This window comes from Marmota marmota, unplaced genomic scaffold, assembly GCF_001458135.2.
Source record: "Marmota marmota marmota unplaced genomic scaffold, marMar, whole genome shotgun sequence".
Lineage (NCBI taxonomy): Eukaryota > Metazoa > Chordata > Mammalia > Rodentia > Sciuridae > Marmota > Marmota marmota.
This window is the reverse complement of record NW_025999968.1, coordinates 56,799,849-56,822,511: the sequence shown is the minus strand read 5'-3', so window position 1 is coordinate 56,822,511 and position 22,663 is coordinate 56,799,849. Positions and strand designations below refer to the sequence as shown.

The window sequence follows — 22,663 nt, the reverse complement described above, 5'->3', positions numbered from 1 at the left end:
AAAAAAAAGAGGGGGGGGGGGGTCTTGCATACCTATGAAACAGAAATGTCTCCCCCAAAATGGGCATTTAGCATAACAATTCAATGATTGTGGTACTTTAACCAACTTACCTAAACTGTCCAGTACGAAGAAAGCAAAGAGCTCGGTTACCATAAAGAAGGTGGTTTTCAGGTCTTAAAAAGAAGTAACGTTTGGTCAGTAAATGACATTACATATGAAATAAACATACATTACACTAAAAACAGGCATGAAAAAACTTTTTAAAACTTTACATCTTCATGGTAGAGCAGGAAGAATACAAGATTTGGAACTTAACTGGGTAAATCTCACTTCATTACTTCCTCAGTAGCCTTCTTTAAAACACAACCTAAACTATCCTGTGTTCAAACTGAAGAGAATCCTTGCTCTGTCCAGCTTACAGGACTATTGTCAAGATCAAATAAGACATCTTATTAAAAAGTTAGTCAACTACAATGTATGCTGTAACTAGAGAGGACAGGATCATTATGTCAGGGATATGCCACCTTGACAAAGAACTCCAGGCAAAAGGAGCTTGGAAATTGCAACAGTAACGTTAAGTAGCTTCATTTCAAATTTTGATCTTTTTAGTTTTGTCTGACAGTATAAAGCCAGAAATTATTTTCTTCCACCTTTTTCTCAATAGAATAGAGTAGCAGTCTTGGGGCAGCATGTTGACTCGATTGATTCGTTCCCCCTGGGGACAAGCAAGGTAGGAAAGGGAGAAGGTAGGAAAGGGAGAAGTTACATACACCCCAACCTTCAAAGGCTGCTATAATATTAGGTGGCTCACCTGAAGTGGCCATTAGGAACAGAATAGCACACCTGGGGGGAAGACTACAAAATTCCAGCAGCTGTTCTTTTCAGGTAGAAAAGAACACATGCATCCTCAACCATTCCAACTATTTTTCCTTTAAAAGTTTCCTCTAAGAAAGCAAAACCTCCTAAGTAGGTAGCATTTTAAGTATTAGGAACTAATCCTTTTTGATCAGTTAATAATTTAGAAGGAAGTAGTTGACAGCAAAATGAGAAAAAGACAATAACAGGTGACTCTGCTGGAATGCCTTAAGAAAATGGAGCAAGGCAGAACCAAATTCACCACTGCACCTGACTTGCTTGAACTGCAGGATTTAATCAGTTCCAAATACTCAGGTTACCTCCAATGCTACTAATAACTAAAGATAAAAAATAAAAATCTATTATGCATATCAAATTGGAAAATTCTACAATTCTTGATCTTATTTTTATTTATGCTAACATTCTAACTTGAGCTGCCACACAAAAAGGATCTCATTGCTCTGTTTTGCTCTTACCTATATTCAATGGCTCTGGTGTAATAGATAATAGCTATATCAAATCTTTCTTTGGAAAACTCTTCATTTCCTTTCATTTTCATTAGTTCTCCTTGCTGAGAAACCAAGGTGAAAGAAGACCCATCAATTAGCTCCAAAGACAATCAAGAAACCAATACCTAGGAAAAATGGATCTGGGTTTCCATCTTTAATATCAAAAATAAGCTAGGGGATTATTTATATAGAAAAGGAGAATGTAATATCCAATATTTTGGGATGTACAGTTGACCCTCAATATCTATGGGTTCTGCATCTGCAGATTCAACCATATGCAGATCAAAAACTTTTGGAAAGACCAAAAAGGGTCTATAGGAACATGTACAGACTTTTCTTCTTTGTCATTTCCCCTAAGCAATACAGTACAACAACTATTTACATAATATTTACAGAGTACTAGGTATTATATAGTGATCTAGAGATTATTTAAAGTATATGGGAGCAAGTGTACAAGGTATAGCAAATACTATACCATTTTTTATGAAGGATTTGAGCTCCAGCAGATTTGGTATCAGATAGGATCCAGGAACCAATCTCCCTCAGACACTGAGGGACAAATGTATATTAAAAGAAACCTTTCTCTAATAACTCCATATTAACTTGTTAAGAAATATTAAAAAGCAAGGAAAACCAACACATTGTGAATAATTTCTAAAATAATTTTTCCCTCACGTGCAGTATTCGGCAGACCCATTTTTAAATATATTTTTCCATATGGGACAGCAAACTAAAAATGAAATGCAAAGTAGAATTTTAACTTTATGTTAGCAAATGTGATATTATTCAATAAACCTTAGTGCTTAAAAATATATAAACTGTAATAAAGGTAATACTGACTAGATTAACTACCAAAAATCACCTGGCAGGTTAGTAAGAACATGTGTGTTCTTACTAACACACGTTACTGGGGGACTGTGGACATAGCTCAGTTGGTAGAGTGCTTTCCTCTCATCTCTCATGCACAGGGCCCTGGGTTCAATTCCCAGCACCACAAAAAAAAAAAAAAGTTACTGATATATTCAAAACTTTTCAATTCAAATTTTTAAAAACAAATTAATTAAAATAAATTAGATATCAATAGCTCTAGAGAACTTAATTGAACATTAAATGTCTCCCCAAGTCTTTTTTTAAAAATTGAATTAAGGGGCTGGGGTGTGGCTCAGGGGTAGCATGCTTGCCTAGCATGCATGAGGCACTGGCTTTGATCTTCACCATCACATAAAAATAAATATAAATAAATAAAGGTATTGTGTCCATTTACAACCTAAAAAAAATATTTTTTTTAAACTTGAATTAGAATCATTATTTCCTCTGAGTGAACAGGTGAATTACATTACATCTCAATAAAAATGTTATCAAGGAAAATCATTTCTTCAAATCATTAAAGGATGATAAAAAATCAAATTTTTAATTTTTCAATTAACTGCTTTAAAATCATTAAAAATTCCAGATTAAGGAATTCTCTCTTCTTCCAAATCAAAATTTATTAAAATTTTACATCAAACGTATTATTAAATCTTACAGTAAGTAGTTCCTTAGATACTGTCAACAGGTTTTTGTTTTGTTTTTTTTTTGGTACCAGGGATTGAACCAAGGGGTACTCAACCACAGAGCCACATCCCCACCTTCATCAGGTTTTTTAATGAACTTCCTCTGACTGTTAAAAGTTCTAACAAGCAAATCTATTTTTTTTAAGTTGTTGATGGATCTTTATTTTATTTATTCACATGCAGTGCTGAGAATCAAATTCAATGACTCACACATGCTAGGCAAGTGCTCCAACACTGAGCCACAACTCTATCCCAAAAATGAACTCTTTCTTTTTTAAAAAATATATTTTTTAGTTGCAGACAGACATAATACCTTTATTTTATTTATTTATTTTATGTGGTGCTGCGGATAGTACCCAGTGCCTCACAAGTGCTAGGCAAGTACTCTACCACTGAGCCACAGCCACAGCTCCCCCAACAAGCAACTCTTAATATATATTTACAGATAAATATTTATCCTCACCTCCATACACTCCGCACAATTTTGGGTTTTAAATTCTTCAAGTAAATTGCAGTTTTCCGTTACAACTTTAGTTATGTGATACTTGTCTAAGTTTTATTTTTAGGAGAGAATGAGAGAGAATATTTGTTAAAAAAAACTGGTACTCACAAAATTCTAATTCTTAGGTTAAGTAGGTGAATTCATAAAGTTTATTATATTTTCTAAATACCCTGTTTCTTATAATCTTTCATGTGTATTAAATATTTTAGAAATAAACAACTTATAAAACGTATAAAACGTTGCATAAAACAGATGCTTGCAGTAAACCTAATCTCTTTTTATTAACAATTAAAGAAAACCACTTATTATTACACTATGTTACTATAGTTATAACAAATACTTTTGTCATAACATATTCAAAATAGGTCTCATAATTACTCAAGTCAATTGAACAAATATTATCAAATATCTATAGTACACCAGGTACAATGTTCAATAAAATTGTATAAAAATAAAACCCTAGAGAATATTTTTCAAAATGTATTCAATATAGGGTTGGGGATAGAGCTCAGTTGGTAGAGTGCCTGTCTCACATGAACAAGGCCCTGGGTTCAATCCTCAGCACCACAAATAAATAAACTGTATTCAATATAATAAGTGAGTATTTAAAATGAATAGTAGACTCTTCAAAAAAAGAAATGTTAACAAAAAGAAGTTTAAAATACTATTCTTACAAAAATCCTTATAAAAATATTCTTATAAAATAAACTAATTTAAACACAGTTAGATAGCCAAACTGTGAAAAGTTTATCAGGCCTCATTTTCTACATTTTAAGCTATTATATAAAAAGGATTTTTTAAAATATAGTAAATTTTTTTATTGCAACAGACTAACAGTTATGCTTCTAGCAAAACATTAATTTCTAGGATGAAAGGAATACCTAAAATTTAAGATTCAAGAAGGAACTGGGAAGGTCACCAAATAAAGTAGTACTAAGGGACAGAACAAGGTTGCTGGAGGAAAACATGAGCTTTGAGGTCAGAGACCTGACTTCTTATCTAAGTTCTACTACTTACTAGACTGTAGAAATCTCTCTTAACCTTGTAAGTCTTAGATTGTTCACTTCTACAATTGAGAATAATAGGCTGGGCATGGTGTGCACACCTATAATCCCAGCGGCTCTGGAGGCTGAGACAGGAGGATCACAAGTTCAAAGCAAGCCTCAGCAAAATCAAAGACACTAAGCAACACAGACCTTATCTCTAAAAAATAAAAATACAAAAAAAAAAAAAACAGGGCTGGGGATGTGGCTCACTGGTCGGGCCTGTGAGTTCAATCATCAGTACCCCCGCAAAAAAAGAGAGAATAACAGCCACCCCACAGGGCTATTATGAGAGAATCAGAAATGGGCCCACAATAGTGGCAATACATGATATTGCTTCTCCACCTCTACCCTAAAACCTGGTCCAGAATCAGAGGCTTTCAAAACAATGAAGAGAATAACCTCTATCAGTATAATACATCCCACTATCTAGTGAGCCTAATAGAAAGAGCTGTCTTTATTTAATTCCTCTCTATTATTTAAGTCAATAGACAAATCTTCCCTCTTCACAATGGAGATTGCAGATTATGGATTATCATCAACTAAAGAGTCAAAACATTTTCTGTGTCAAGATTCCTATAAAGTATACTCTAAAAAATTTACTGCTGATATTCAAATGCTTTAAAGAAAATCATTTCAGGGCTGGGGACATAGCTTAGTGGCGGAGGACTTGGCCAACATGCACAAGGCCCTGGATTCAATCCCCAGCACCACAGAAAAAAAAAAAAAAAGAAAGAAAGAAAGGAAGGAAGAAAAACATTTCAGAAAACTAGAGAAATATGTAAGGCTATTTCTCCATACATAAAAGAATAGCAGATTTATCAAGAAAATGAAAATCATAATTTTAGCTTCTGTTATTTTCTCATATGAATAAAAAGACATGGGCCCAGTTGTGAGCTCTTTATTTGAGTATTACATATTATAACTTATGAAAACTATTAGATAGGATTTTTAAAGTATGATGCCACAATAATCTGAATGGTAAAAAACAGGATAAAACTAACTGTAAGGTTTAAGTTCTCTTATTCAAGTTATACTCCAGGTATGAATAATATGTCAAAATATATTCTACTGTCACTAATAAAAAGAATAAAAATAAATAAATAAAGGAAATAAAAAAATAAAGTTCTTTTATTTCATATAAAGAAAAACACTATAAAGAAAAATATTTTTTAAATGCTGCTAGAATAAATGAGAAATCATATAATTATATATTCCATTTTCCCAAACAATACCTTTAAAAACTGAGTTAACAATTTAAAGAACTTATACTTACATTCAGTGAAGAAAATACTTAACATAGACCAACAATTGTCAATTAATCCTAATTTAGGTAGAATTGTTGTATCGCCTGTGTATTTTACCCAATTTAAAGCTTCTTCCATTGCCAAAATTTTCTGTTTCAAAAAGAGGAAAGAAGAATGATACTCAAGTATTCTGTGACATTATATATTTATCTTAATCAGTATTTCAAACCTTTATACAAAACTTATGTATTTTCATTACTCCATCACACAATAGAGGATAACTGGACTACAACATACAAGTTAACAGAAACTGTGGACTCACGTGTTCCATCTTTGGGTGACCTCGGGCTACCCTCAGAGTTCAAAATGCTTTTGCAATGATTACAGACCTAAAAGCTGAGGTCTACAACCTGGTCAAAGGCTGTCCTTTGCAGTAGGAGAGTACAAATTTACAAGGTAGAAAAGAAGTCTCAAATCTCAATTAGACTAGGACTTCCCTCTTTACCCTAAGATTAAAGGTATAGATTAAAGTTCTCCACAGGGACTACATATTTTACATAGTCTGTGGCAAAAAGAATTATTATGAGATAATCAAGACTATGGCTAGGCAAATGGATGCTCAGAGCAATGATTCTCATGAAGGGTCAAGAGTTAACAGAAATGTTTGTTCTTTTAATGTATGAAATAACCTCAGAAATTAAATAGCTGAGTTGCCACTGCTGGTATAAGGCTTAAAGGAAACATGAAGACATTTCTATCACCAGTACCATTAAAATTTGGTTTATCACTGCATCTGAGGATTACCTAGTAATTATACATTAAAAATATTCATACTGGGGACCTAATAATTTCATTTGGGGGAATATATGCTAGGAAAACAATCTAAAAGAGAAGAAAAAAACTTGTAACATATATGGGTAAAAAATTGTAATGAGGCAAACCTGCAAAATGAGATTACCTGAGTAAAATATAGAAACCATACTACCAAATATTACATATAACTTTGAATATATGGTCTCAATACATGGGAAAATGGGCAGTGAGTGACTGCCATTTATTCAGTGGGTGAGCTGGGTTTCCACATTTAACACTTACATTTTCTATTTTATAACCAATTCTCAATAAGCCTTCGATAAGGAATGAATCATTCTGCAAAATAAAAAAAAAAAGAACAAAAAAAGCATTTTTTCCTTATTCTTGGATTTTGTAATAGAAAAAAAAAATCTCCATTTTAGGAATAGTCTTGTGTTGCATAATGACATTTTCCATCAATGATGAGCCAAATGGGACATTGGTCCCAAAGATTATAACAGAGTTTAAGATTATTATTACCTAATGATATTGTAGCTATGGTGACATCATACATACCACAATAAAATGTACTGCTCACAAGCTTATGTGATGCTGATATAAAACTTACTGTACTACCAAATATATTATAGTACAGATAATTATATATATGTATAACACTTGATAATGATATTAAACAACTACATTACTGGTTTATGTAACTGTTATTTTAGAGTGTACTGCTACTTATTGAAATAAAAAAAAAAAAAAAAAAACTTCACTGTAAAGTAGCATGCCATATGTCAGCAGCAGTCACAACTTGTGTTCGATTTGTCTCTTAATTGCATTAAGAGGCCACATCCAGTGACTAATCTACACCATCTGGGTCTGTGTAAGTATACTATATGATACGAAGACAACAAAACCATTTGATGGTGCATTCCTCAGAATGTACCCCAATCATTAAATGATGTGTAACTGTATTACATAGTAGTATATTTTCCACAAGCACTTACATGATCAATTTACCCCTTAAGAGCTCTAAAACAAGAATTCATCAAAAGTCTTCCAAAAGGCTCTAGTAATAAACTGATTTTGTGTAAATTTTAGATGTGTAGATTTTTAAAGTTCATTAGACCTAGGTTTTCTAACAAGGCACATTGGCTGGTATGTTACTGCAATGAGTTATCAGCAGAAATAAACACCAGAATGCTTTCTAAATTTAAGTTCACAGTCAGAAGAAAAACAAGTATAACACCTGGCTCCATAACCAACTGAAATAAGAAAAATTATCAAATGGCTTTTTAAAAGAGAGAGGAGGCCAAGGCAGAAGGATCACGAGTTCAAAGCCAGCCTCAGCAAAAGCGAGGTACTAAGCAACTCAGTGAAACCCTAAATAAAATACAAAACAGGCTGGGGATGTAGCTCAGTGGTTGAGTGCCCCTGAGTTTAATCCCCCACCCCCAAAAGAGAGAGAGAGAGAAAATCACCATAGTACAAAGACACCTCCTCAAATCTATCCTGATAAATTTTATCCCAAAGGCAAAGTATTTGTCAATAATGGTATGTTTTTATGTCAAAAGACGGAGTTCGTTTACTTTTAGAACCTGTGATTAAAGTTTCTATGAACCAGGGCCCCCTTTCATTTGTGACAAATTCTAATTTCTCTCCTTTAATATCAAGAAGCTGTCCTGGTCCATTATGGCATGGCAGAACCAGGACATTGGTCATCAACGTTATCACTTCCATACCATGCACATTCTGACAGCAGAATAATCTCAGGTAAAGAAAACTAAAAAGCTTATCTGTTAACTGCTATAAACTGGTAACACAGTTTATAGCAGTTAACAGTTAACAGTTAACAACTGACACTCTATATTTACATTCTTTGGAGACGGGGCCACATTCTACCACTTACCGCAACTTTCTTTGCCAAATCCACAATATCTTCCATCAACTCAAGATATTGTAATTTTTTCAAACTTATCTCAGAGGCACGAGAACTGTTTAAAGACAAATTTATTTTTGGAAAGATTACATTCTCATATATACAAATTCACTGAATTTTATGCTTATATTACAAGCTATCTGACAAAAAAATTCAGTTCTTTTCTCCACTCTAGGTAACATAAGTAAGAAGTTTATTAAATGGACCAAACCATATATCCTCTCTCTCTCAGTTCTATACCACTGACATTTATAAAACTATTTTAATTTTTCCTGACTTAACTTCAAGTCTACCATCTAATACTATTCAGAATTATTTCATTATAATGTTATAAATTTTCTTTCATATTCAAATTCTAAGAATTTACTTTTTCTACCTGTTAAACAAAAGCAAAACTGAACAGCACATAAGAATGAAGAGTAAGCCAAGTGTGGTGGCATATGCCTAAAATCCTAGCTATTCCAGATGGTGAGGCAGGAGGATTTCAAGTTTAAGGCCAGCTTAAACTTTGTTTAGCTAGACTGCATCTCAAAATAAAATTTTTTAAAAAGGGTTGAAGGTGTAGCTTGTCAAGCACGGGGGAGACCCTGAGTTCAACCCACAGTACCACCCAAAAAAAAAAAAAAAAGAATGAGGTATAAGCCTTCCATTGTACTTGGCATTCCTTAGCACTGTGCAATATGCTTATCACTGCTCATCCAAAAAGAATAACATATAGTGACTTACGTGGTCTCCACACAGGGATGTAATCGTGATATTACAGAACTGTGCTGATGTTGAAAAAGAAGTGGCCAGAAGATATATATTTTAATGGCATCACAGTAATCTTGCAGGACAGAAAGTGGTTTACTACACCATATATTGCAGATGTCAAATTCTTAATTAAAATAAAAAAGTTTAAAATTAATATTTGTGCCCTGATTTTTAATGAATCAACACTGCTATACAGAAAAGGTAAAAACGGATATGAGAAGACAAGAAATGAATTAATGTTTTAAACTGCTAGATGTTAAGAATATTTAAGTGTTGGCTAAAACTCAATTTACAAAGAAAGATTTTGGTTTCCAGGAAAAAAAAAATAGTAAGAATTTATTTTTAAGAAGACATATAAATCTGATTTGTTGATATGACTAGATAAATCACCTCCATTTGTGGTCCATCAATAAATTAACGTTAATATGTCAACATGCTCACCTAAATGTTTCTCGCTTTGGGCATAATCTTTATACTTCATACCCTAAAAAAAAAAAGAAAATTATTTTGATTTGCAACTAGTAAAATACACAAGTATACTTTTTGACTTTCAATCAATGGATTAGCAGAACTAAACTGAAAAAAATCTAATATACATTTACTTATATGCTTTGAATATATCTGTAGCCAGTGAGTCTTAATTTAAGGCCTTTTTCATGTTTCCTGAGTTTCTTTCTACAACTCTATTCAAGAGTTTTTCTAATTCTCAGAAAGCCACCTCATGCCTTCATTTATTCTCTGAAATCTATTCTTATTGTTGAGGCACTGCTTATTTCTTTTGAAGAATAACCTCTTCAAAAGCATGTGTTCCTTCTTATAAAAACCCATAGCCACACACACACACACACACACACACACACACACACAAAATCTTTACTCAAATGCCCTAAATCAGAAAGCCTTTAGGATATACCATGTCAAAAACAAAAATTTAACAAACCTACTTACCACTCCATCACAGTAAAGCTGAGTCACACGAACATAGTCATCCGTCGTATATTCAGGAGCAAAGACACAATCATCTTCGTAAGGGCTATCTTCCAACAATGCATAATCCGCCACAGTGAAGTCTCCCTCAGTAAAACTGTCCATGGCACACAATCCTAAGGAAATAACATACATCCAATTCAGTAATTAAATCATTTGAGATGACATGAGCAGCATTCTTCCTGGCTTCTACAGTATAACTGAAAAATACTTAAAACCTATGCTTCAAGGAACTCCAATCAGAACACTGATTTTTGTCCCCATTCTGTGATTCTCCCCCCATTCTCTCCCAATAGTTTTATCTGCTTCTTCCTTTCCTCAGACTCAGATATTCACCATCACTACTCTGAACTTATCTGTTTACATGTATCCCTTAGATGGAAGATAAGGGCACTGTTATTTTCTTTGTATGTGCCTAGCATACAGTAAGCCTCAAATGACTGCTCAAAATAGAAAGGCATCTTCCCACTGCTGCACTCTTACTCCACCTGCTTTTACTGCATCCCATGTTTTACCATACATGAAATGCTACATTCTCAATTTCCTGGCCTGAACTAAATCCTTACCACTGAGAAACAGTTTCCTATCAGTGCTCATACTCCCCTATGTGTCTCTCAGCGTCTCTCCATCTTGGACAAAGGGGCAGGACCGGAGTGGTCCAGGGTGAGTCTTTCAAATCTCTTCCAGACCTTCAGACATGAATGGATGTCCACATCCAGACATGCCATCTTGTAACTACACCTTCTTCTAATAGTCTCCCAACTACCACAACACAGAGCACTGCTAGACTACAAAGGAGGAAAAAAACCTCACATTACCAAGAGACATGTTTTAAAAATATTTATTTCAATGGGAGAAAAGGGAAACTAGGGCCAGAGTTTTAGACTAAGGTTTTGTGTTTTTTTCCCCTGAAAAAAAAGTTCAATAATGAGGATTTTTAGAGCTCTCAGAACAGCTACACTAAATATCACTGAAAAATTCATTTTACTACTTCTAGCTCTTGCCCAAATAAAGGCTTTCTTTTTCTACCATCACCAGCACCATGATTAACACCATTTCTTACACCTTTTCACTTTCACTATTATCCCATTATGATTAGAACTAGTAAAGCTTCTTTTTTCCTAAGCAAGACCACCATCAGTCCTTGAAATATTTCTTTAATAAATCCTTCTTATTATATCCAATTTAGTGTATTAAAACCTTGTAATATCTAAAGTGAAGAACAGTAACAGGCTTCCTAGCAAACTCCTTGTACAATGTGTCAAAATACTGCACTAAGTGCTTTACAAGCCATCATCTCATTCTCATAACAATTCTTAGTAGATGCCAACATGCCAACATCTCCACTATAAAAATGGGAAAATAGTCTCAGTAAAATTAAGTAATCTGATCAAGGTCACCAATCTAGAAAAAATCCACACTCAGCCTTCTGATTCCAAAGTCTCTTTTCTCAAACACTATATTTTACATCCAATTTTCCTTGTCATTGCCAGCTATTTACCTCTTGGCACTGTCATGTTTAAGGACACTGGCAACTAGCTCCCCTCCTCTCTTCTCCTCCTCCAAATTCCATCACTTATTCCAACCATATCAAGGCCCATTGAGACAACACCCTAGCCTTGAATTTCACTGTTTACCTCACCAGACTATTCTTTTTCAGGGCCACAACTTGAGACCACTGTCCATGTCTAAAACACTTTTTAATTCCTTCACTCACTCAACTTCCCTCTGACCACATCAAGGGTCATTACAGCTAGCATCTTCTGTCTCCTCTTACAGCCATTCAACTTCATCAAGAACTTTTCTTCATTTTTCTCCTATTCAAATCCTCCATTCTTACTCATTTTCAGTTCCTACAATTTGGTTTCCATTTCTACCATTCAAAGGAAATTGTTTTCAATAAAGTCATTAGTGATCTTCTATAAATAGACTGGCTATCTATAATGTCTGGAACTTGTCCTATTCTGCATGAACAATATTTCCAAAGTTCAAAGAATTTAACTATAAAAGTGAACAATGGCCATAAAAAAATAGACATCATAGTACCCAAAGTAAGGCACATAAAATGAGATAAATGTTATCTCAAGAAATATATATACTTTTTAATTCACTTTTCTTACAAATGTTTTTGTTATAAATACAGAAAGAGCCAAGAACTGTCATAGCCCACATATCGCCATCATGGCACAGATTACAAAACCACTGGCTGACTCAGCCATGACGCTGGTCATTTAAGTCTGGCAGATCTCATGATACCACAAACAGCACCAATTGTACTGTAATTATAATATTGGCATGATTTTTTTTTTCTATTTTGTTTTAACTAGAGAGGCAATGTGGCAAAATGGTTAAGAACATGGACTCTGGGGCCAGAATGCCTGGGCTTGAGCCCTGACTCACCCATTTCTTTGATGTGTCACCTTGGGCAAGTTTCTTCACTTCTCTGGGCTTCCGTTTCCTCATATCATATCAAGTGGAGATAATGATACTACCTACCCAATTGATTAGTTAATATGTATAAAGTGCTTTGAAGAGTACTGAGCATGTAGGAAATGCTATAAATACCAGCTATTATTAACACTAATATTAATTTTTTTAAACTACTGTTTGGATGCTTCCAACTAAATGGTCTACCTTAATTGCTAAATCCAAAGAGGACTTTTCAGCTTACAACTTACTTGACGCTGAAGACCACTTCCTCCTTCTCAGAACTCTTCATTTGGACTCCAAAGACCATCTTCTGGTTCTCCTCCTATTCGTCTGGCTGCTCTTCCTCAGTCTCCTTCATGGGCTCTTCTTCTCCATTCCCCGCCACCCAAATGTCAACTCTCTTTTCTTCTCACTCTTACTCTTTCCTTGGTGACCTTATCCACCATACCCAGGGCTTAAAACAGCACTTTCTGAACTTTATTTGCATAGCTTCACCATGATTGTTGCCATTTCCATATATCACATGTATTTTTACTAATATTTTCCTTTCATTGTACTCACTTGGCCTAAGTGATAATGTCCATGATGTCATAGGTTTGATCCACAAGTTACGTTTTTCACACACATAAAATCCTAACTATTAAAAAATTTCAAGTGCTTATCCATGTACCATTTAAAATTATCTCATATGGTACTGTAGGAAAACAATGGCTTCCAAACTGCCAAATGCCAAAATCCCAAATCCTTCTCTTAACTTCTAGACCCTCTGTGCCAATTGCTATTGGATCTTAACCAAGATGTCCCACAAGCCCCTCAGTAAGTTTCAGTAAGTTTAAAAACAAACAACTTTTTCCTCAAAAAAAAAAAAAAAAAAAAAAAAAAAAAGCAAATGAAACCAAGTTCTTTCCTCTTTCTGTATGCTATTTATCAGTTAATTGCTCTACATGCCACATGGTTACTCAAACCAAAAATCTGGGGGTCAATCTAGACTCCCCATTTTCCTCAACATTTCTATCCAACTGACCACTAAATCCTCAATTTCTTCTTCCCCAAGATCTAAATTTAGCACACACATACCTCTTCATGTCCAGTGCCACTGCCTTAGTTGTACCTTTACCTTTATTCCTCTCAAAAATGCATAAATGATCTCCTAACTGTGGTTTACTATCAAACCTGGTATCCTCTAAAACACTGATCATATAATATTACAGCAGAAAATCATTCAACAGCTTTCCTTCATTATCAGAATAAAGTCCAACCTCCTTACTATAAGCATAGGTTTCATGTGATCCTATTTCTTCCTGTTTCTATCTCCAGTCACTTCGTGACATATAACATGGAAGCTAGTCATACCCAACTGCTCATCATTCCTAAACAAACCTTACTCTGTGACTACCTAGTGCCTACCAATCCTTGACACTCAATTCTAGGAAGCATTTTCCACAGTACCAAGTTTATTTTTGCACTTCTACTCTACAAGCCTAGAGCACCCTGCCCACTCCTGACACAGTTCTTATACTGTTTGATCACCACAGGTTCATCTCTGTAAGGTCACTATGGGTCCAGAGGATACACTGTGCAGTCTGCTTGCCACCTATACTATTATTTATTTAATATCTCCCTTTTAAACAAATTTTTTAAAAAAATTTATTTCAATAGAAAATTGATAACATAAAGAAATACTTTCTAATACAAGCTAAATAGTTTTCTAATACAAGCTAAATATATTACTAAAATTAATCTTAAAATACACTTCTGATCACATCAGTTATGATGAACTAGATTCTGAAGGACACTACCAATGCAAGAAAAGAAGATCTTGGATTTTTTAAAAATACTTTTAAGTACTTTCAGCTCATGGAAATACATTTCAGGAGACCCTCTCCCCCCAAAAAGCAGCAACCTTTTAGACAGGAACTTGGCAACCAAAAGCAGTAAGTAGTAGAAAAGCAGATCTTGGATTTTTTTTAAATACTTTTAAGTACTTTCTGCTCACAGAAATATATTTCAGGAGACTCTCTCAGGACAGTAAACCCTAGACCGGAAGCAAAACGTCAGAACTGAAAAGTGGGTCAAATTAAACTCCTGTCTCCCAACCAGAGCTAATACAAATGCTTTCAGAAAGAAAAGTAACTTCCAGTTAGACTCTCAAGACTCTCACAAATTTCTACCAAATAGATCTTTAGAGTTTGTAATAGGGGATCACCAAGCCCTGGAAATAACAAGCCACCATGAGGGGCAGACAACAGATGGGGGGAAAAGCAATAAATTTGGATCCCCTAAGGATAGAAACATTGAGATTTCCAGACACAGTCTGTGAATAACTACAAAAATGAGCAAGTAACATGAGACTACAATGAATGACTGGGTATATATGAAAAATAACCAAGCTGAACTTTGAGAAATTAAAAATATAATTGTTAAAAGTGAAAAAAATGGGGGATTAGAGAGAAAATTAGGCACACCTAAGAGAAAAATGGCAAACTAGACAATAAGAAGGATGAAATTACCCAGCACTAAAAATTTTACTAAGGAGAAATAAGATGAAAAGTATGATGGGGGAAGAGTAAGTGATCTAGAAACAGTTACACATACATATAGCCAGTTAAAACTCCAGAAGGGGAGAACAGTCCAAATAAAAAAGAGGCAATACTTAAAGAATACAAGGCTCCAGAATCTTCTAGATCTCATGAAAGACAACATTCAGAATAAACATCAAGTATCCAAAATAGAATAAAAAAATTAATTTCCATCTAAACTTAGAAATAAAATGATATAAATCAAAGACAAAATCCAATGCAGCTATAAGAAAAAGATATTTTCTTCAAAAAAAAAAAAAGCATAAGGGGATAGGAAAAGTAGCGGAATACAACAGTCACTAATATGCCATTATGTAAAAATGTGAGTGTGTAACCGATGTGATTCTGCAATTTGTATTCGGGGTAAAAATGGGAGTTCATAACCCAATTGAGTCAAATGTATGAAAGATGATATATCATGAGCTTTGTAATGTTTTGAACAACCAATAAATAAATAAATAAATAAATAAAAAGCATAAATAAAACTAGCAGCAGACTTTGCATAATATTCTCCCACATTCTCTTAAGAAAAGGGTTAAAAAATAGTTTTAAATAAAAACTGAGTTGACCACCAATCAAGAGTCTTGAACTAAAGGAACTTCTAATCCTACCAATTAAAAGACACTGATTGTCTGATGGGCCTGAAAGATAAGACCAGCAATATGAAAAAAGTGAAAATCAAATGAAAAGCACATTCTAGATAAATTACCACCAAAGACTCTAAGTCAAAAAAAGCAAAATTAGGAATAGAGAGGATCGCAACAGAGTAGATATGTTAAGAGAAAATATTAAGCTTGTATGCAGCTAATAAAATACATAAAAACAAAAACTGTTAGAAGTATAAAAAGTCTATTAGAAGGTAACAGAAGATTCCAACATACTCCTCTCAATTAATGATATGATAAAAACTAATGAAGACAGAACAACACAATTTCTTATCTTTAATGATTACAGGAAAATTACAGAATTCACTCTGGATAAGGTCATAAAAATAAGAATGAAAGAATAACAAGAACACATTCTCTAACAACATAGGTGAAAAAAAATTAACGTAGATACACCTGAAAATTAAAACAATGAAGAAGTTAATGCAGATACATTTGAAAAGATAAAACATGCCAGGTGCGGTGGCACATGCCTGTAATCCCAGTGGCTGGGAAAGCTAAGGCAGCAGGATCGTGAGTTCAAGGCCAGCCTCAGCAATTTATCGAGGCCCTAAGCAACTCAGAAAGACTGTTTCTAAATAAAATATAAAAAATGGCTGGGGATGTGGCTCAGTAGTTAAGCCCCTTGGGTTCAATCCCCAGTACCAAGACAAAACAAACAAACAAACAAACAAAAAGCATTTCTAAATAGTAAGCCAAAAAAAATAAAAATTGAACTTTTTATAAGAACTTAATTTCTGAAAATTAATGAAAGCATTAGAAACTTAGATGAAGAAAATAATGAATTTCAAGAAAATTTATAGCATTACATGCTTATACTAGAAAACAAAAATGGCTAAAACTGATGTTAAAACTTGCAATTTAAGTTAGAAAAAGAAAAGAAAGGGAAGAAAATCATAAATAAAAGGGGGAAATCAGCATGCACAAGGTCCTGGGTTCAATCCCTAGCAGCCCCCTTGCCCCCGTAAAAAAGTTAGTCCTTTGTGAAGATTAATAAAACAGACAAACTTTGGCAATAAAGTTTGGCAATAATAAAAGAGAGAGAAAAAGAGAGAAATAGAGACAGAGAGAGAAGTCAGACATAAATAATATTCAAAATGAGAAAAGGGAACATCCAAATAAAGAAAAGATGGAAAGGGGTATTAAAATATTATTAACTTGATGCCAATAAACTTTAAACATGCTAATGAAAGGACAAATTTCTAAAACTAAAATAAATAGAGAACCTAAACACTCCTACTACCATTCAACTGCTAATGACTACTCAGCTTCCACAAAGAAAATACTAAATTTAGGTCATTTTCAAATAGGTTTCACCAATTTTTTTAAGAAACAAATCAGACCAATCCAAACTCTCTCAGACAACTGAAAAAAGAGGAACTACTTGCTGATTCAATATATAAGTTCAGTATAAACTAAATACCAGAATCAAGTAGTCAATAAAGAAAAAGAGAATTCTATTTATAAAAAGATTCAAAAACTCTGAAGAAAATATTAGCAAATTCAATCCAGGAGTTCATAAACAGATAATCCATCAATACCAGTTTGGATTTATCTCAAGAATAAAGAATTTTCAAACCCATAAATTGAAATTCATTATATTTATAACAGATTACAGGGGGAAAAAAGGAAAAATAAAAATGAGATATTTCTCAACAGATGCTGAAAAACATGACAAAATGCAGATTTCCTGGACACATTCAAAGATGTCTACAAAAGCTCATAGCAAAATGTTATTCTTTATGGGAGAACACTCTCTTTAAAATTGGGAATAAGATCTGTAAGCCCATTATAATGACTCACTTCTAATGAATAACCATAATCACCTCCATTGAACAGAGATCTAAAAGTGTGCTAGAACATTAATAAATAAAAGAGCAAATAACTGTCACCATTTGCAAATGACATAATTATTCACATAAAAATGGAATCCCAGGAAATATATTAGAAATATTAGAAGTTTATCAAGTAGATAACTAAAAAGCAATATTAAAAACATTAAATTGCTACTTACTAATAATTGTCAGAAAATAGATTCTTGGGGCTGTAGTTGTGGCTCAGTGGTAGAGCGCTTGCCTAGCATGTGCGAGGAGGCACTGGGTTCGATCCTCGGCACCACATAAAAATGAATAAATAAAAATAAAGGTATAAAAAATGTTGTATCTGTTAAAAATTTTTTTAAATAGATTCTTAAATACTGGCACTTATAATACCAACAACAATTTAAAACATTGGATCAGCATTTAAAAAGTGAATAATCTCTATAAAGAAAATTATAAAACTGTATTAAAAGACACTGAAAACCTAAATAAATAAAAATACTATATTCTCAAAATCCTCAGGGTTTTAATTCTCCCTAGAACTTACTCAATGAATTTCAATTAAGTCCCAAAGGGTTTTTCATGTCTCATGTAACAAACTGATCCTTAAAGAATCCAAATGTCCAAAAACAGCTGAGACTCAAGTCCTCCCCAGATATCAAAATTTCTGGTAAAATGATAGCATTATTGATTAAGACAGTATGAGTATCAACACAGAAAAAGATTGCAAATGATACAGAACAGGTGACAAGTGATGCAGAAAGGCAAACCAGAAACAGACCCATCATGCACATAGAAGCCAAACATAAAAGAAATAGTACAGCAGATCACTAGTGACTGAGGGGCTGGAACCACGTGAAGGGATAAAATGAATGTGAATCACTAACACGATTCCAAAAAAGGAAAAATCAATTTCAGATGGATTACGAATTTAAATGTGAAAAGTGTCATTTTAAAACTTCTAGAAAGAAACACAGGAGAATGTCTTTATAAACCCAGAACAAGGAAAGTTTTCAGTTACTGAACATTAAAATTAAGAAAGAGTGAATGAAATATACCATGAAGAGTAAAAAGACTGGCCAAAAACTGGAAGAAGATATTTACAATGTATATAATCAATAAAAGATCTGTTACCAGTTTTATAAGACAACTCAATAGGAAAAAAAATGGATAAAAAGACATAACCAGGTATTTCATAAAACGAAAATATAAATGGTTCATAAATATATGAAGAGATGTTCAAACTCAACAATCAAACAAATGCAAATTAAAACCACAACGATGTATCATATCATACCCATTCCAGTGGCAAATATTAGGATATCTAACATAAGTATTGGAGAGGATACACATCAACTTACACACTGCTGATGAAAATATCTAAGTTGAAAAATCTTTTGGCCAAAATATAAACTGGTACAACCACTTCAAACCCTGGAATCACTCATAAAGTTGAATATTCACACACCCTTTGACCCAGCAATTCCACTTCTAGCAAACAGCTTACGTTTGCTATTTTTCTTTTCCCTCTCATAAACCACCAAAAATGCTTTTGAAAAATCATTCACATTTTACAGCAACATCTAAAAAATTTTGGCATCAAGCTTAAATAATTGCAAATGATGAATTTATAGAGTATTATAGTAGCATTTTAAACTAAAATGAATGTTTCTTTTAAATGCATAATTATTAATGACCATACAGTTAATCAAAATAGCTATATATACTGATAATTAAATAGAAAAGTGAAATTTTATTGGACATGCATCTCTTGAAATAATGGAGAGGTGTTGCCTGAATTAAAGATGGCTTTCCCCAATGCTATACACTGTATTTTAAATTACCTCTTTGTTTTCCAGAGTTTTCCTACTTGGGGCTATTCCCTAGTTCTTCCTTGTAGGTATGTGGTTTGTTTTATGTAAAACACTACTGTGATGAAAGGGAAGGTGTGAAAGTTGAACCAGCAGGACTCTATTATTGGCCTCAGGCATTAACAGTTTCAAGAACGATCACATACAGAATTTAATGATCTAGAAATTCATTAACATCTCCTGTTCCCATATACTACTTGGAAAATCATATACCCCAGGATAAAAATTAAAAGAAATTCTTTCAACTCTGTATATACAAGACTCTTCAAAGTAACAAAACCTCAACAACCAGAACACCCACCAATAGGAGAATGCATAAGCTGTGTTATATTCACCTGTGGAATATTACACAGCAGTAAAAATTAAAGACTTACATCCATTCTCAATATCAGTGACCCTTAGAAATGTAACATTGGATGAAATAAACATGTTCCCAAAGACTACACCCAGTAATTCCTTTCTTTTTTTTTTTTTCCTCCAAACACAGAAAACATACAATACATTGTTGAGGGATATTTACAAATCTGATAAAAAGTATTTTTTAAATGCAAAGAATAACACACAATTCAAGATAATCACCTTTTGGGTGAACACATTCAATATTGGTTATTTTGATTCTTGGATTAACTGGTCGATTCACAGGTGTTCATTTTATTGTTTTGCTTCACAGCTTGCATATGTTACACATTTTCAATATATCAAATATTACATTAAAATAAAGAGAAAAGATTTTTTTAAACATTCATCTTATAAAAAAAAATGCTTTAATTAATTCCCCTCACCTGCCACTTGAGAGATACATATAACATATCATGGAAATCCTATCTTTACATCAACCATCGCAATATTAGGTACATAATAAATGTTCATTGAAATTAATTTTGAGGATCAAATGCATTAAAGATTGAGCTAATTAACTTGAGACAGGAACTCATAGGTTGACACAGGGCTAAGGCAAAAGCCTAGATGACTGCAAGCAAATGCAACAGCAAGCTAGTCATAAGAAAGCTGGTCAGTAAAGAGAAGACAAAAAAATGTAGTATAATAACATAGTGTTAGCAAGGATATGAGGAAATGGGTGTTTTCACTCAATACCAACAGTGAAAATTGGTAAAACCGCTTTGAGAGCTTCTGTAATATCTGTTTAAATTGAAGATGCACATACTTCTACCCAGCAAATCTACTACACAGATATACTTCCTAGAGAAACTTCCAAATGTGTGCACAGCAGACAGGTACAAAGATATTTATTGCAGGACTGTTTTTAAAGAGTCAAAAACTGGAAACAACTTCATAGTCCATCAATAGGGGAATGTATAAATTATGGTATATTCATACAATGTAATTCTATACCAGGAATTAAAATGAATTCACCAAAGATTATTCATAACTGATCATTCAATTTATTCATATAGAAATCTCTAAATGTGATACTGGGTGAAAAAAGCAAGTTGCAAAAAGACACACGTAGTTTAATATCATTAGTTTAAAATCCAACAACACAATGTATGTTTGTAGATTCACCGTGAGCAAAGTATAAAATATGCAAAGAAATGATTTACACAAACCTAAACACAGTGGCTATCTCTAGGTAAGGAGGGGGAGGAACTGAAAGTACCTCCACAATCTTTGAATTTTATTTTTTTACAAAAAAGATTTGAAGTAAATCTGGCAAAACAATTACAACTGTAAAATCTAAATCATCGATTAGATCTCCATTTATATTCAAAATGCTCCACAAATTAAAAAGAATGGAAAATTAGTCAAGAATAGGAAATTGCGCAGAACAGAGACACACCAAACAGCAGCCCTTGAGCGCAAAGCAGGAACGAATAATAGTAGTAGTAGGTGGGTCCCTAATGGATTTGAAGTTTCTTTTCCCATATGTCCTTATAATAAATTCCACTATCCTGATGCTAAAATACAAATTTCTTTCAACAAAAGGTGTCCTAACTAGGACTGTAATCATAAGCAAACTGTGATTTTACTCCTCCCAAGGGGAGGAATTAAGATTTCTACCTCGTTTCCCTCACCGTTGGGCAGAACAGAAAGAAATTTATGTGAACGCCACATCGAGAACGTCCAGGGATAGCTACTACGCATTTGCCGGCTGGCAGGGACACATATTTTGGAAGGAGCTGGCATCTTAAGTGCTTTCGGAATCTAGGGCGCCTCTGGAAAAGGAACAACTCACTGGTACCATTCCATTCACCCATGTCTCTGATCAATTTTTCCCCCTAATAGGTCTCCTATTCTGTCCCCAGAACAGTATGGCTCCACTGGCCAAAATGACGTCGCCGACACTGCAGAGCAGGTGGCCGCCAGACCCTTGGATGCCCTCCCCCTTCGCGTTGGCGTTCTGGGGAAGGAGGAGGCTCAGCGAAGGAACCGCGGAGCGGGAGCGCTGGGGTGGCGTCCCCCTCCCTGGTCAATCCCCTGCGCACGGGGCCGGCTCTGGACTGGCTGCCCTTCTCCCCACACAGGTGTCTAGAACGCGAAGAACGCAGACATGCAAGGGCGCGCGCGAGCGCGCTCACGAACACTCGCGAACGCATCCCCGCACATGAGATCATGCACGCGACAGGCCCTATGCCGCACCCACGCGAAGACGCACACTTTCGCGGCGGATGCGCCAGGCGAGGGTCGCGACCGCAGCAGGAGCGGCCACGCGCGCTGAGGACGCGCGCCCCAGAGGGAAACAGTGACAAAATGGGAGGCCACCCACCGAGGCCGTGAGCGCCCACGCCGCCTCCCAGAAAATCTGGCCACCTACACAAAGGGGGACCAGGAGGAGACCCACGGGCGCGTGCACGCGCGCCTAGCAGGTGTCACCCACGCACGAACCGAGACCGGGGCGCTGGGCTGCAAGGGGATGCGCACACAGTGGCCGCCCCCACGTCGCACAGGCACCCTAGGCCCAAGCTCGCGAAGGGGGCGGACCAAAAGGGGGACACACCCACCGGGACAGACAGAAGAGGCCACACCCCCCAGCGCCGGGCACCGGCCCACGCACACACAGCAGGCACCTCTGCGAGGGATGCGGGGCGACGCGCACACACCCACACTCACCACACACCCACGGAGGGGGTGTGGAGGGCCCAGCTCCCGGGGC

General features: G+C 34.9%; 1 protein-coding gene across 6 annotated transcripts in view; it reads right to left on the bottom strand.

Moving 5' to 3' along the window:
- Ttc3 (tetratricopeptide repeat domain 3) overlaps nt 1–22,663 on the bottom strand; it is a 117,939-nt gene extending 95,276 nt beyond the window's left edge. Inside the window, exons 1-10 of one of the 6 annotated variants that reach the window (XM_048803665.1) lie at nt 22,621–22,657; nt 10,148–10,302; nt 9,641–9,683; nt 9,173–9,323; nt 8,417–8,501; nt 6,805–6,858; nt 5,739–5,859; nt 3,381–3,466; nt 1,332–1,426; nt 111–173 (exon numbers count right to left, since the gene is read on the bottom strand). In XM_048803665.1, the coding sequence (XP_048659622.1) occupies nt 111–173; nt 1,332–1,426; nt 3,381–3,466; nt 5,739–5,859; nt 6,805–6,858; nt 8,417–8,501; nt 9,173–9,323; nt 9,641–9,683; nt 10,148–10,291 (842 nt within the window). In that variant the 5' untranslated portion in view covers nt 10,292–10,302; nt 22,621–22,657. Of the gene's footprint in view, nt 1–110; nt 174–1,331; nt 1,427–3,380; nt 3,467–5,738; nt 5,860–6,804; nt 6,859–8,416; nt 8,502–9,172; nt 9,324–9,640; nt 9,684–10,147; nt 10,303–12,864; nt 14,319–17,874; nt 17,968–22,620 lie in introns of those variants that run through there. The other 5 variants (XM_048803664.1, XM_048803666.1, XM_048803663.1 and 2 more) reach the window with 5 other exon arrangements.